The 13,729-nt window shown below is 47.5% G+C and overlaps 1 protein-coding gene across 1 annotated transcript; it reads right to left on the bottom strand.

Annotated features, from left to right (window-relative positions):
• Positions 1–464: 464 nt before the first annotated feature.
• On the bottom strand, positions 465–11,643 carry LOC114595532 (sialidase-3-like). The gene is made up of 3 exons (XM_028725833.2): positions 11,514–11,643; positions 3,281–3,492; positions 465–2,590 (listed from the first exon to the last, which is right to left on the bottom strand). The coding sequence occupies exons 2-3, from the start codon at positions 3,485–3,487 to the stop codon at positions 1,514–1,516; spliced, it is 1,284 nt and encodes a 427-aa protein (XP_028581666.2). The 5' UTR covers positions 3,488–3,492; positions 11,514–11,643; the 3' UTR covers positions 465–1,513.
• Between the last annotated feature and the right edge of the window lie 2,086 nt (positions 11,644–13,729).

Below are 13,729 nucleotides of genomic sequence, written 5' to 3'. Positions count from 1 at the left end.
AGAGGACACATGATGCAACTTTTGAAAAGTTCGACAAGGCTAAGTTAAAGCTTTGCAACTGTCTGACACTACTTTCTGCTTGTTAATCGTTCTCAAGACAAAGATGTAGCACATAGTGTAACCAGCCGTAACAAAAAGCACAGTGGATAATTCATTGTTTGGCAAGAATGATTAAAACATGCATTTATCTTGAACATTCTGTTTCAGCAAATGCACACCCATGACTGCTTTCCGTCTAGACAATAGGGTTTAGTCACAGATGGGGCATAAACTTGGCTGGTTTTTGCTGCAAAAGAATAACAGGAAATTCTGGAAATTCACTAACTCTGAAAGGGAACACACCAGGAAGATAACTTACATGGAAATATATGTTGCTGGCTGAGATGTGCATGTACATTGTGTTCAAAGAGATTTTTTTAAAAAATTACATATATTTTCACACCAGCGGACAACAGAAGAAAAGCTTGTGCAAAATAACAACAACAATTTATTTATACCCTGTCCTTCCCGGTTTAGAAACCGGGCTCAGGGCAGCTAACAACAGATTTTAAACACTTAATTGATGCAACAAAAAACAGCATAATATACAGTATAAAACGTGAATAATAAATTCAGAATTCAAAAATCAATTTAGGGGGAAATCCATCCAATAAACATTAGATGAAATAAAATATTTAAAAAATATGATAGAATTAATATTAAGACAGTGTGACACAGTGGTTAAGAGTGTCAGACTAGGACAGGGTTCGAATCCCCACTTGGTGATCACCAGGGCTAGCTGGCTAAATTAGTCCTATTTGGGCCAGTGAGGAGACCAGGGGAGAATTAGCTGTGGGATCCCAGAGCGGGTAGTCCAAGCGGGAGATAACCAGAGAAGGGACCACTATGGTGAGACAGTCCGCGGGCAGGGAGAGTCTCATCCTGCGTACCAGATGGAGCTGCTAAACAGCTGCCCTGGACACAGAACTGACCTGCGCCTCCAAGGACAGCTGTGAGTCCAAAATGACTCCCAGGCTGCGCACCTGGTCCTATGATTCAAGACACTATTCAGAAGTGATGCCTGTTCTGTTCCAAGGCTTCATCATCCAACTGAGTCCAAAAATCACCCAAGATCTGCACAACCCATGAAGTTATGGAGAAATCAGCTGGGTCATTTTAAGGTCAAAGGGCCTGTGAAGGCATGAACACCCTTCCCTTAGATGGTGTGTGTGTGTGTGTGTGTGTGTGTGTGTGTGTGTGTGTGTGTGACTAACTGTGACACTCCAAAATAATAATAATAATAATAATAATAATAATAATAATAATAATAATAATAATAATAATTTATTTATACCCCACCCATCTGGCTGGGTTTCCCCAGTGAACTCCCATCGTTCCTGGCTGTTGGTGCCGCTGGCTGGCGCCATCTCTAGAGAGTGGTGGACTCTCCTTCCTTGGAGGTTTTCAAGCAGAGGTTGGGTGGCCATCTGTCATGGATGCTCTAGTTGAGATTCCTGCATTGCAGGGGGTTGGACTAGATGACCCTCGGGGTCCCTGACTGCTCTGCGATTCTCTGATTCCCAGGCCTTAGGGTCTTCAGAAGCTCAACGTCGCTGAAAAGCTGAAAGGCAATTTCTTCGCACGCCGTCGCCGCCCCGCATTCAAACAGGCACCCAAACATCACCGGCTTGCCCTCCTCCTGGCACACGGCCAGGTCCGAATACCCGCTGGGCCCTTTGTTCAGCACCCAAGGGGCTGCCCAGCACCCCTTCTCCAACGGAGAGGGGTTCAGGTAGATGCCCAAATCCGAACGCTTGTGGCTGTTTGTGGGGTGGGAGAAGACCAGCCATGACTTGGCGCTCCTCCGCTCTGAGGAGGGATTGACACCCAGCAGAGACGTCGATTCGCCTGCGCCTTCCTCTAGGCCCAGATCCGAGGCTTTCGGCGCCGGGGCAAAACTCACCACACTGCCCTGGCACCCGTGGGGCGGCTCAGGCAGCTGCTTGCAAAGAAAGGACTTATGGAAATGGCCTCCGTTATCGGCGCTGAAGGCCTCAGCGCGGCAGCGGCTCCAGCCCGAATGCCGGGCGTTGACGTACAGCAAGCGGCTTCCGTCCTGGCGGTTGATCTCGGCCAGCTGGCACTCGGTGGCTCGCAAGTCCTCGAGGAGCCGGCCCCGTGCCCAGCTGCGCCCTCCATCGTCGCTGAGCAAAGCGAAGCAATGAGGAGCCGCGCAGCAGAGCGGGCAGAAGCAAAAGCAACGTTTGCGGGTGCGGTAGGCGTACGCCGGGACCACCAGGCGCCCGGAGCCGAGCTGCACGCCGTGGCCCGGCCCGACGGCAAAGGTGGCCCACTTCCTCCGCTCGCCTCCAAACATCTGCCTGGTTAAGTCCACCGCCTGGCTCCAGGTGCGGCCGCCATCTTGGCTGGAGACGTAGCAGAGCTTGGCGGCGTTCCTCCCCGTTGCAATCTGCCGCCGGGCCGTGACGTGGTCCAGAACGCAGATGAAGAACAGGAAAGTGGTTCCGCTCTTCTCCTCGTGCACCGGGCAGGGGTTCATGGTGCGGTATTTGGGGAGCGTGGCCATCGGCAGGGGCTCCTGAGGACCCCACTGGAGAGAAACAGAGAAGAGACAAAAGGGTTTGCTAGGGGGGTGATGTCTCTGCACACTTCACATCCGACCTGGAATCGTCATCATTAATTAAATCTGCATACTTTCCCTCGTCTGCAGGTCTCAGGGCAGATCACAACATGTAAGTTAGTGGATTAAAATGTATAAAAGTTAAAGGGACACCTGACTGTTAGGTCCAGTCGCGGACGACTCTGGGGTTGCGGTGCTCATCTCGCTTTACTGGCCGAGGGAGCCGGCGTACAGCTTCCGGGTCATGTGGCCAGCAGGACTAAGCCGCTTCTGGCGAACCAGAGGAGTGCACGGAAACTCCCAAATGAAATCAGAAAACACAGAGTAATGCTTTTCACCTCTGGTCTTACCTGGACGGACATTCGTTCCTTCCCCCCTCGCCTCATCACCAGCTACCAGGCCCTGCCCACTCTTAAAGGAGATGGGGGAGTTGCTGCAGAGAGCATTCCCCCCCCATTATACATAGTGCGCAGAGCACCTCCCCGCCTTCATTAAACAGCTTACCTGAGCTGCCTGCCACCCTAGAGTTGGTGTGGCTGCATATTGGCAGACCCATGAACTGCTGCGTGACGACAGCCTTACATTTATTGTATATAGTAAGAAAGTAAAGAAACGTGCAATGAAGAATAGCAGCGTTACGCTTTCTGCTCCTGGCCTTACCTGAACGGACGTTCCTTCCTTCCGCCCTCGCCTCATCACCAGGAACTTAGCATCTTCGTCTCGGGAGGATGAGCGCTCTTCTGCAAACGCCAGGAAGGTGGACTCGGAGGGCAGGTAAAGCAGCGCCGGGATGCGGTAGGTGAGGCCCCCTCGTTTTTTCTGGCTGAAAAGAACCACCTTCCCAGAGCCAGCCTGAGCCTCGGCCATGTTTTCTGGGCATGCAGAAATATTTGGGGAGGTGGGAGGAGGGAAAGACAGAGATGAAGTATCCAATTAGTTTGTTGCATCACCTGAAAGGTCTCTGTCTCCCTTTATAAACCTGCCCAGATGCCAAGATCTTCATACCACCAGCCCATGTTCCTCACCAGGGGGAACTAAAAGCTAAGTCCCACCCAAAATCCACTGTTTTCCTTGATTCCCATAAGTATACAAATCCTGGATTTGCACCCTGTAAGGTAAATTTTGCCTCTGGGACTCAGAACTGAAGAAATTTCACACCTCTGGCCAGCACCAGTCCAGGTTGCAAATTTGCCTGCCGACATGTACTGAGCAACCAGTAGCTAACTGGCAACCTGGGAAGAAAACAAGCCAGACAGACTCAACCCCCCAATAATGTCCAGTTTTTGTAAACGTCCAGTTTACAAAAGCTTCGAAGCTTGGTCACCTGCAAAAGATTCCTGCTCGCCAAAGGTGACCAGTAGGCTAGTTATCGCCAGAAATAATAATAATAATAATAATAATAATAATAATAATAATAATAGTAAATTTTATTTATACCCCACCCTCCCCAGCCAGAGCCAGGCTCAGGGCGGCTAACAACAGTAAAATTACAGTAAAAACATAATGGGGGGGGGGGGACAATTTAAAATACAGGTTAAAATGCAATTTAAAATGCAGCCTCATCAAAACCTTAAGGGGAGAGAAACATAAGGGTCAGACTGAGTCCAAACCAAAGGCCAGGCGGAACAGCTCTGTCTTGCAGGCCCTGCGGAAAGATGTCAAGTCCCGCAGGGCCCTAGTCTCTTGTGACAGAGCGTTCCACCAAGTCGGGGCCAGTACTGAAAAGGCCCTGGCCCTTGTTGAGACCAATCTAACCTCCTTGTGACCTGGGACTTCCAAAATGTTGCCATTTGTGGACCTTAAGGTCCTCCGTGGGGCATACCAGGAGCGGCGGGCCTGTAGGTACGCGGTTCCTAGACCGTATAGGGCTTTAAAGGTCAAAACCAGCACCTTAAACCTGACCCTGTACTGATCTATAGGAAGCCCTCTTTAGCCAAACTGCAAGCCTTGCATGCATAAGCTGCTTTATAGGGTCTCAGACTATTGCTCCACCTAAGCTCAATACTGTCAACACGGACTGGCAGCAGCAGGAATCACAGTTAAAGAATTCCTGACAGGGGGCCAGCAATGTTTCATCTTTAAACACACACACACACACACACACACACACACCCCGACTCTGCCTCTCATAATATTTGCACAGGGCTCACAGTACAGTATAGTCCTCAGGGTGGAAAGAATAAATCCTGAATAGAATTAGCTGCGCCTCTTAAAAAGTAACCAGTATAAAGTAAGCAGCACATAAGCGGCACACAAAACACACAAAAACCATTCTACGCTCTAAATCTTATATTAATAATCCAAAAATTGAGAGAGCTATGTACAAGATCTACTACAGAAGCCACAAACAGAAAACTCATTCAAATTGTGTCCAAAAGGAAGATACAGTCTTTAAATGTTCCTTTAAAGGCTCCTGTAGATATCAACAAAGGATAAGTTGGATCAAATGAAGTGTCGGTGGTGTTGCGCACAAGAGTTAGACAGGGTGCCGGCATTTGTCACCTGTTTCGTCCCTGAAGAGTCTTAAAAAGTAAGAGCTTTTTGTTTGTGTGTGTCGGGATTCACAGAATGCTGTGTGAGATAGTAAGTCTGCAGGCTTGAGTTTGCTAGCTAGCCGATGGAGCTGGCTGGTGCAACACTTTCTATGGAAGTGCTGAGCAAGAAAGACTCAGCAGTAATATGCTGTCAGTTGATTGGCTGCCATCAGTTTAAAAGGGAACCTGGTGTGGAAGAGTGTGGAGAGAGAGAGATAAGAAAGAAAGAAAGAAAGAAAGAAAGAAAGAAAGAAAGGGAGGGAGGGAGAAAGGGAGGGAGAAAGGGAGGGAGGGAGGGAGGGAGGGAGGGAGGGAGGGAGGGAGGAAGGAAGGAAGGAAGGAAGGAAGGAAGGAAGGAAGGAAGGAAGGAAGGGTCTTCCTGTTTGCCTTAAGGTGTAGCCAGGCATTCTGTTTGACTGTAGGAAATGCTCGTGTATTATAGCCGGTAGAATATTGTATATACAGTCATACCTCGGGTTACAGATAGTTCAGGTTGGGTTTTTTCGGGTTACGGACCGCTGAAAGCCGGAAGTACTGGAAAGGATTACTTCCAGGTTTTGGCGCTCGCGCATGCGCAGAAGTACTAAATTGCGTTTTGCGCATGCACAGAAGCACCGAATCGCAACCCGCACGTGCACAGACGCGGGTTGCGAACGCTGCAGGTTGCGAACATGCATCCCGCACGGATCACGTTCGCAACCTGAACATCCACTGCATTTGTGTATATATATATATATATATGGAGGTTTTGGTGTCCTTGGGTGTCTTCCCGTGTAAAAGTTGGGGTGTCTAGGCGACGTTTCGACGAGGTCTCACTCGTCATCTTCAGGCTGGTGCTTTCGGCTTCTTGTTACTGGAACAGAGCAGGATCTCAGTGTTTGAGTTCCTATAAATACTGTTGAGGAGGTGTGGTGTATAGCCTCCAATGTTCTGGGCAGAGAGGAAGTTCCCAGGCTAGTGTGCCTTTTCTTCTTTTGTTCCTTAATTGCTTGAGGGATATCTTGAGTGATTTCTTGAGTGATATCCTGAGTACCACTTAGGTGGGTCATTAGGTGTGGATTAGTTGCTAAAGCCTTTGTGTCTTGACCTCTTGAACTTTGTGAAGAGTTTTTCTGAGAAGATGGCTGTACTGCACTTAGTTGTACTCTGGCTTGGCTTCGTGTATAGGGGCGAGCTGTGGTTTTGTGGCCTGTGCCAGCCAGATCTGTGTAGGGATTGCAGGGGGGTGCAGCATCCGGAGGTGCCACCATGGTTTGGCTACTGGATGGTGTCTGTAATTTATCTGTGGAGAGGGTCTGGGTTTGGGTCTGGTGTGGTTGATTGGTGATGGCGTTCTGTGTGCCTCTGGATCTGGTGTCAGTTTTTGTGGGGAGGGCTAATTTCCAGATGTCTGGCAAGCGGGATGTGTCGTCACGCTTGTTCATGTTGTGAGGGTGTTTCTCTATCTCGATGGCTTCCATGATTATTCTCTTGTGGTGATGTTCCATGTTAAAGAGCAATTTGGAATCTGCAAAATTAATTTCGTGTCCTGTTTCTTTCATGTGTTGGAAAAGAGAGGAAGTTTTTTCTTCTTTTTTGACCCTCCCCACAAAAACTGACACCAGATCCAGAGGCACACAGAACGCCATCACCAATCAACCACACCAGACCCAAACCCAGACCCTCTCCACAGATAAATTACAGACACCATCCAGTAGCCAAACCATGGTGGCACCTCCGGATGCTGCACCCCCCTGCAATCCCTACACAGATCTGGCTGGCACAGGCCACAAAACCACAGCTCGCCCCTATACACGAAGCCAAGCCAGAGCACAACTAAGTGCAGTACAGCCATCTTCTCAGAAAAACTCTTCACAAAGTTCAAGAGGTCAAGACACAAAGGCTTTAGCAACTAATCCACACCTAATGACCCACCTAAGTGGTACTCAGGATATCACTCAAGAAATCACTCAAGATATCCCTCAAGCAATTAAGGAACAAAAGAAGAAAAGGCACACTAGCCTGGGAACTTCCTCTCTGCCCAGAACATTGGAGGCTATACACCACACCTCCTCAACAGTATTTATAGGAACTCAAACACTGAGATCCTGCTCTGTTCCAGTAACAAGAAGCCGAAAGCACCAGCCTGAAGATGACGAGTGAGACCTCGTCGAAACGTCGCCTAGACACCCCAACTTTTACACGGGAAGACACCCGAGGACACCAAAACCTGCATTCCTATACCCGTGAAAATCTACGAAAGCAAATATCTCACCTCTACGGGGAGGAAACCTTCCAGCTGACAAGAACCTACGAGAAACTAGAAATCCGAAGAGCCACCATCTTATGTGATCTCTTGTTCCTACGCAACTGCCGAGACAACAACTTAATTCCCACATGCTTCCAACTTAAATTCCACTCTAAAACCCCTGCTACCGAAAGGATCCTGAAACGAACTGAACTATCCCTAATCAGAAACGAACTACACAAGAAAAGATACCTACTAAACCAAACCAACAAAGATCTGCTCACTCTTCACCTCAAACTCTGTAACAAAATCCACCCTGCACTCTGGGACAAATGCAAACAACTAGCCGTCTGGAGAGCTGAAACGGAGACCTCACATAAGACAGACACACACACCAACAAACTCCACAAACTAGAGAAACGCCAGAAGCCCAGCCACCCTCCACAACAACCCATGAAACAAACAGTACATAACATATCAGACAGGATCCTCACCTCAACTGAAACCAAAGTACTCTCCAAAGCTTTCAACTTTGCAGTCGCCCCGAGACGCATCCCCACGGAAAACATCATATGCGGAGTCGAAGCTAGCCTAACCAAAATCAACCCAGATGAAGCCAATAAAATCAGACTGGAAGTCACCAACATCCTCTGCTCCAGCAAACCACCCAGAAGCAATTTACACAAAGAAGAACAGAAAGCACTCACCAACCTGAGGAAAGACAACAACATAATCATTCTCCCAGCAGACAAAGGTAATGCCACTGTTGTGATGAACACATCGGACTACCAAGCAAAACTATCAAATCTACTCCAAGACCCTACCTACCAACCTATAAAAACAGATCCCACCACCTATCTGGAAAAAACCACCAAATCCAAAATAAAAGCCTCTCCTATCAGTGAAGAAATCCAGCTAAGAATCATCCCCAGAGAAAAATCATCCAGATGCCCCAAACTCTACGGCCTCCCCAAGATACACAAAGAAGGAACACCACTCAGACCAATAGTCAGCTCCATAGGCTCACCTCTACAAAATCTCGCTAAATTTCTCGCCAAGCAACTTCAGCCCTATGCAGAATCCATCTCTTCACACGTTCCAAACTCCTTCCAGTTCATAGAAACAATAAAGAAGCAAAACCTACATCCCAATGACCTACTTGTGAGCTTCGATGTTGTATCTCTCTTCACACAAGTGCCCATTAATGAAGCCTTGACAGCCATTCAAAACAAATACAATCCCCCCGAATACATCTTGGACCTGACCAACCACTGCCTAACCAACACGTACTTCATCCACAATGGACAAAGATACAAACAGATAGAAGGAGCACCTATGGGATCACCCCTCTCACCGGTCATCGCAAACCTATACATGGAACACTTTGAAACCAATGCTTTAGACAAGTCAGAACACAAACCCAAACTTTGGCTTAGATATGTTGACGACACCTTTGTAATTTGGCCACACGGGAAGGAAAAACTGGACAGCTTCCTCACACATCTCAACAGCCTACACCCCAAAATACAATTCACTATGGAAATAGAAGCCAACAACCAACTTCCCTTCCTTGACGTCCTAATCTACAAAAAACCTGATGGCTCCCTAGGACACACTATCTACCGGAAAAAAACACACACCAACCGCTACTTACATGCACAATCACACCACCACCCTGCACAAATAAACTCCGTAGCCAAGACTCTCATCTCCAGAACCAAACGCCTGGCTGACAAAGACCACTTGACAACTGAGTTACAGAATCTCTCAAATGTGTTAATTGCCAATGGATACCAGCAAAACAGGGTTACGAAGCTAATCCAAAAAGAAACACCCCCCAAAAACCAAGACACAGAAGAAAACAATGGCATGGCCCTCCTTCCTTATATCAAGGGCACTACAGATAAAATTAGCAAAATCCTCCATAAACACAATATCAAAACAGCCTTTTGCGCCAACCAAAAAATAGCCAATATCCTCAGAAACCCCAAGGATAAAATCCAGTTGGAAAACCAAGGGGTCTATGAAATACCCTGCAAAGTCTGCCCAGCCACGTACATTGGACAAACAAACAGACGAATAAATGCACGTATCGCAGAACACAAGAATGCCGTCAAAAAAGAAGAAAAAACTTCCTCTCTTTTCCAACACATGAAAGAAACAGGACACGAAATTAATTTTGCAGATTCCAAATTGCTCTCTAACATGGAACATCACCACAAGAGAATAATCATGGAAGCCATCGAGATAGAGAAACACCCTCACAACATGAACAAGCGTGACGACACATCCCGCTTGCCAGACATCTGGAAATTAGCCCTCCCCACAAAAACTGACACCAGATCCAGAGGCACACAGAACGCCATCACCAATCAACCACACCAGACCCAAACCCAGACCCTCTCCACAGATAAATTACAGACACCATCCAGTAGCCAAACCATGGTGGCACCTCCGGATGCTGCACCCCCCTGCAATCCCTACACAGATCTGGCTGGCACAGGCCACAAAACCACAGCTCGCCCCTATACACGAAGCCAAGCCAGAGCACAACTAAGTGCAGTACAGCCATCTTCTCAGAAAAACTCTTCACAAAGTTCAAGAGGTCAAGACACAAAGGCTTTAGCAACTAATCCACACCTAATGACCCACCTAAGTGGTACTCAGGATATCACTCAAGAAATCACTCAAGATATCCCTCAAGCAATTAAGGAACAAAAGAAGAAAAGGCACACTAGCCTGGGAACTTCCTCTCTGCCCAGAACATTGGAGGCTATACACCACACCTCCTCAACAGTATTTATAGGAACTCAAACACTGAGATCCTGCTCTGTTCCAGTAACAAGAAGCCGAAAGCACCAGCCTGAAGATGACGAGTGAGACCTCGTCGAAACGTCGCCTAGACACCCCAACTTTTACACGGGAAGACACCCGAGGACACCAAAACCTGCATTCCTATACCCGTGAAAATCTACGAAAGCATATATATATATATATATATATATATATATATATATATATATATCACAATAAATATTCTGCACTGCACCGAAGAACCTGGAACTCTGATCATTTCTGCTAAAGTGCAGCGGAGAATTCGCGACAGTGTGTGTGTGTGTGTGTGTGTGTGTGTGTGTGTTGGGGCGGGATCAGTACCTTGGTATTGGAGAATGACTTTTTAATTTTCTACTGGGTTGCCACATTCCAAAGTAAAAACCAGAAAAACCTGAAAGTTGTTGAGCTCTCTTTAGACAAAAGCCTGAAGTTTGACATATGGCACTCCTACTTCCCCAGTTAAAACGGCATCCCTGATCATTATTTCCAGGGTAAGGAACATTTCCAGGAATCAAACCCTTGCAAGGTTTCTCCCAGGAGACAAAACAGCAAGTTTGGGCAATGCTTTATCCAAGTTGCTATTATTATTATTATTATTATTATTATTATTATTATTATTATTATCATTTAAGATGTGGGGAGGTCCTTGTCCTAAATCTCTACCGCTTTGGCTCTAGGTAGAAGCCGCCTCTTCTGATTAAAGGACTGGGTTTCCACCACTCCCCTCCCGTCACTGGCAGAAACGTTTTGAAAACAGAAACTCGGTTGCTGAAATCCTCAAGCGCTTTCTCCGAATTAAGCCCCTTTCTCCGAAAAGCGGCGAGAGAAATGCCTTTTTCCTTTTAAAAAAAAAAGCATTGCAAATTTTGCAGCGTTCCTAATTGCATCACATCCTTTTTTTGCAGGAAACGGGGGGGGGGGGGCGAGGACAAAAACACGACTCTCTTTGGATTTCCAGCACTCATCCTTCCCTCCTCTCCCCGCCCCCCCCCCCAAATCCTAATACGAGGAGGTCTCTTCCAGGGGACTGAAATCGATCTTCCTCCCTGGGCAAACTCCTGCAAAAATAAGTGGGGCTGCGGGAGACGCTTCCATCTAGGGCGGGGGGGGGGGGTTATATCCCCACCCCCATAAAAGAGATATATTCCCTAGTTTATATTTTACCCCTTTAAATGCATCACACTGGCCGCTCCCATCCTTTCATGGAGCGTCCCCTATTTTTTTTTGCGGGGGGGAGGATCATTATGGGTTTTCTCTCCCTGGGATTTTCCTGCAACGTCCTTGCTGCATCACTCACCGTGCAAAGGCTTCCCAGCAGCGCAGGTGAAAGGGATACAAGCGGCGGCGCCGGGAGAGGATCGGCGCGCAGGATCAGCTCCCTGGATAGGGCGCAAGGCGAGATCAGGATTTCCTCCTCCGAAGCAAAGCACCGCCCCTCCCATAGCCACGCCCACTGAGCATCACTCAGCATCCCAGAGAGACACCCACAGCATCCCTCCTGCGCCATTCAGAGCGCAGACCCGTGGGAAGGTTTGCCCGTGTGAAACCCTCGCGGGCCTTTGCTACCTTTGCCACTTCCACCCCCCTCCCGTTGACAATAGCCTAACATTACTTTATCTCCTGCTCAGTTTATGTACATCAAGCTGTTATCAAAGGCACTGTTGTTGTTTTTTAGAGAGATAATACTAGGCAGAGGTAGGGACGTGGGTGGCGCTGTGGGTTAAAGCCTCAGCACCTAGGACTTGCTGATCGAAAGGTCGGCGGTTCGAATCCCCGCGGCGGGGTGCGCTCCCGTTGCTCGGTCCCAGCGCCTGCCAACCTAGCAGTTCGAAAGCACCCCCGGGTGCAAGTAGATAAATAGGGACCGCTTACCAGCGGGAAGGTAAACGGCGTTTCCGTGTGCTGCGCTGGCTCGCCAGATGCAGCTTGTCACGCTGGCCACGTGACCCGGAAGTGTCTCCAGACAGCGCTGGCCCCCGGCCTCTTGAGTGAGATGGGCGCACAACCCCAGAGTCTGTCAAGACTGGCCCGTACGGGCAGGGGTACCTTTACCTTTACTAGGCAGAAGTAACGCTTCCAAGGATTATTTGATGCTCATGAATCAAAAGAATAAACAGATTTGTTGCTCCAAACAAACCTATGCAGAAGCAAAGAGTATACTGTACAATGGTACCTCGGGTTACATACACTTCAGTTTACAGACTCTGCTAACCCAGAAATAGTACCTCGGGTTAAGAACTCTGCTTCAGGATGAGAACAGAAATCGTGCTCCGGCGGCGTGGCGGCAGCAGGAGGCCCCATTAGCTAAAGTGGTGCTTCAGGTTAAGAACAGTTTCAGGTTAAGAACAGACCTCCGGAACAAATTAAGTACTTAACCCGAGGTACCACTGTATATGACATTTTAAAAAATTATTCTTACCATGGTAGGTGGCAAGGGAATTGACTATTTTGCTTCATCCAAATGTGCTCCTTTAACTAGCATGGTCTTTTCTCTTCCCAAATAAGTAGAAGGATTTCTTTTAACCACGACAATATTTATGCTGTCCTCATGTTCCACGTCTGTGCTGACGCTGCACATAGCTTTTCCTTCTGGGATCTCGCTCAATCTTGTTTCTTATTTCTTTCTGTATTTTTTTTTTCTTCATTTAAAAAGGAACAAATAAACACACACACCCAAACTATTATGTAGCTCAGAATCAGGGCCAGATTTAGGTTTGATGAGGCCCTAAGCTGCTGAAGGTAATGGGGCCCTTTATATATCCAGCTGTCCTTTGTCAACAACAAATGGTCGCTGTTTTTGGTGTTGAATATAGGCTATATGGTAGTTTATGGACCTCATAGGTATCTCAAGCCATTTGCACATGTTGCCTTGTAACCAGTCCATGCAGAATGTAGGGACCCTATATATAGAAAGGAGCAAACCAGTGATATTTTAGGGAGCAGGCTAGCAGGCGGGGGCCATGACTTACATCGTAGGAGCCTACACAAAACAAAACACTGTTGCTGTATGTAGGTTTTATTTTATTTTTTATCTTATATTTTGGAAATGTACATCCAGGTTTTTTCCTTTTAATTTTTTTGGGGTCCCCAAGAGAGTGGGGCCCTAAGCTATAGCTTGTTTAGCTTAGATGTAAATCCGGCACTGGTACCTGGGAACGTAACCCCCATGTTAAGTGGGGAGACGTCTGGACTCTTTTATTTAAACTGCATCTCTGGGTTATTTGTGGGGCCTGCCTAGTGTTTTTACATGAGTAGAATGTGTCTTTTTATTTAAAATGCATCTCTGGGTTATTTGTGGGGCATAGGAATTCGTTCATATTTTTTTCCTCAGAGTATAGTCCGGCCCCCCACAAGGTCTGAGGGACAGTGGACCGGCCCCCTGCTGAAAAAGTTTGCCTACCCCTGCTCTTAGGCTTTCTGAACTCATTCTCTACTACTTCTTCATCCTTTGAGAGAGCAGACATCTTTATATCTCTTACCTGCTGAGAATGAAAAGCAGGCATCGATCTTTGT

This window comes from Podarcis muralis, chromosome 4 (genome assembly GCF_964188315.1).
Source record: "Podarcis muralis chromosome 4, rPodMur119.hap1.1, whole genome shotgun sequence".
NCBI lineage: Eukaryota > Metazoa > Chordata > Lepidosauria > Squamata > Lacertidae > Podarcis > Podarcis muralis.
The sequence above is the reverse complement of the archived record's forward strand: the minus strand, read 5'-3'. Positions and strand labels throughout refer to the sequence as shown.

Coding starts and splice junctions, on each gene's coding strand:
- LOC114595532 (XM_028725833.2), bottom strand. CDS start 3,487: ATGGCCGAGGCTCAGGCTGGCTCTGGGAAGGTGGTTCTTTTCAGCCAG. Junction 2,591..3,280: donor AGGAAGGAACGTCCGTTCAG/GTAAGGCCAGGA, acceptor GTTTCTCTCCAG/TGGGGTCCTCAGGAGCCCCT.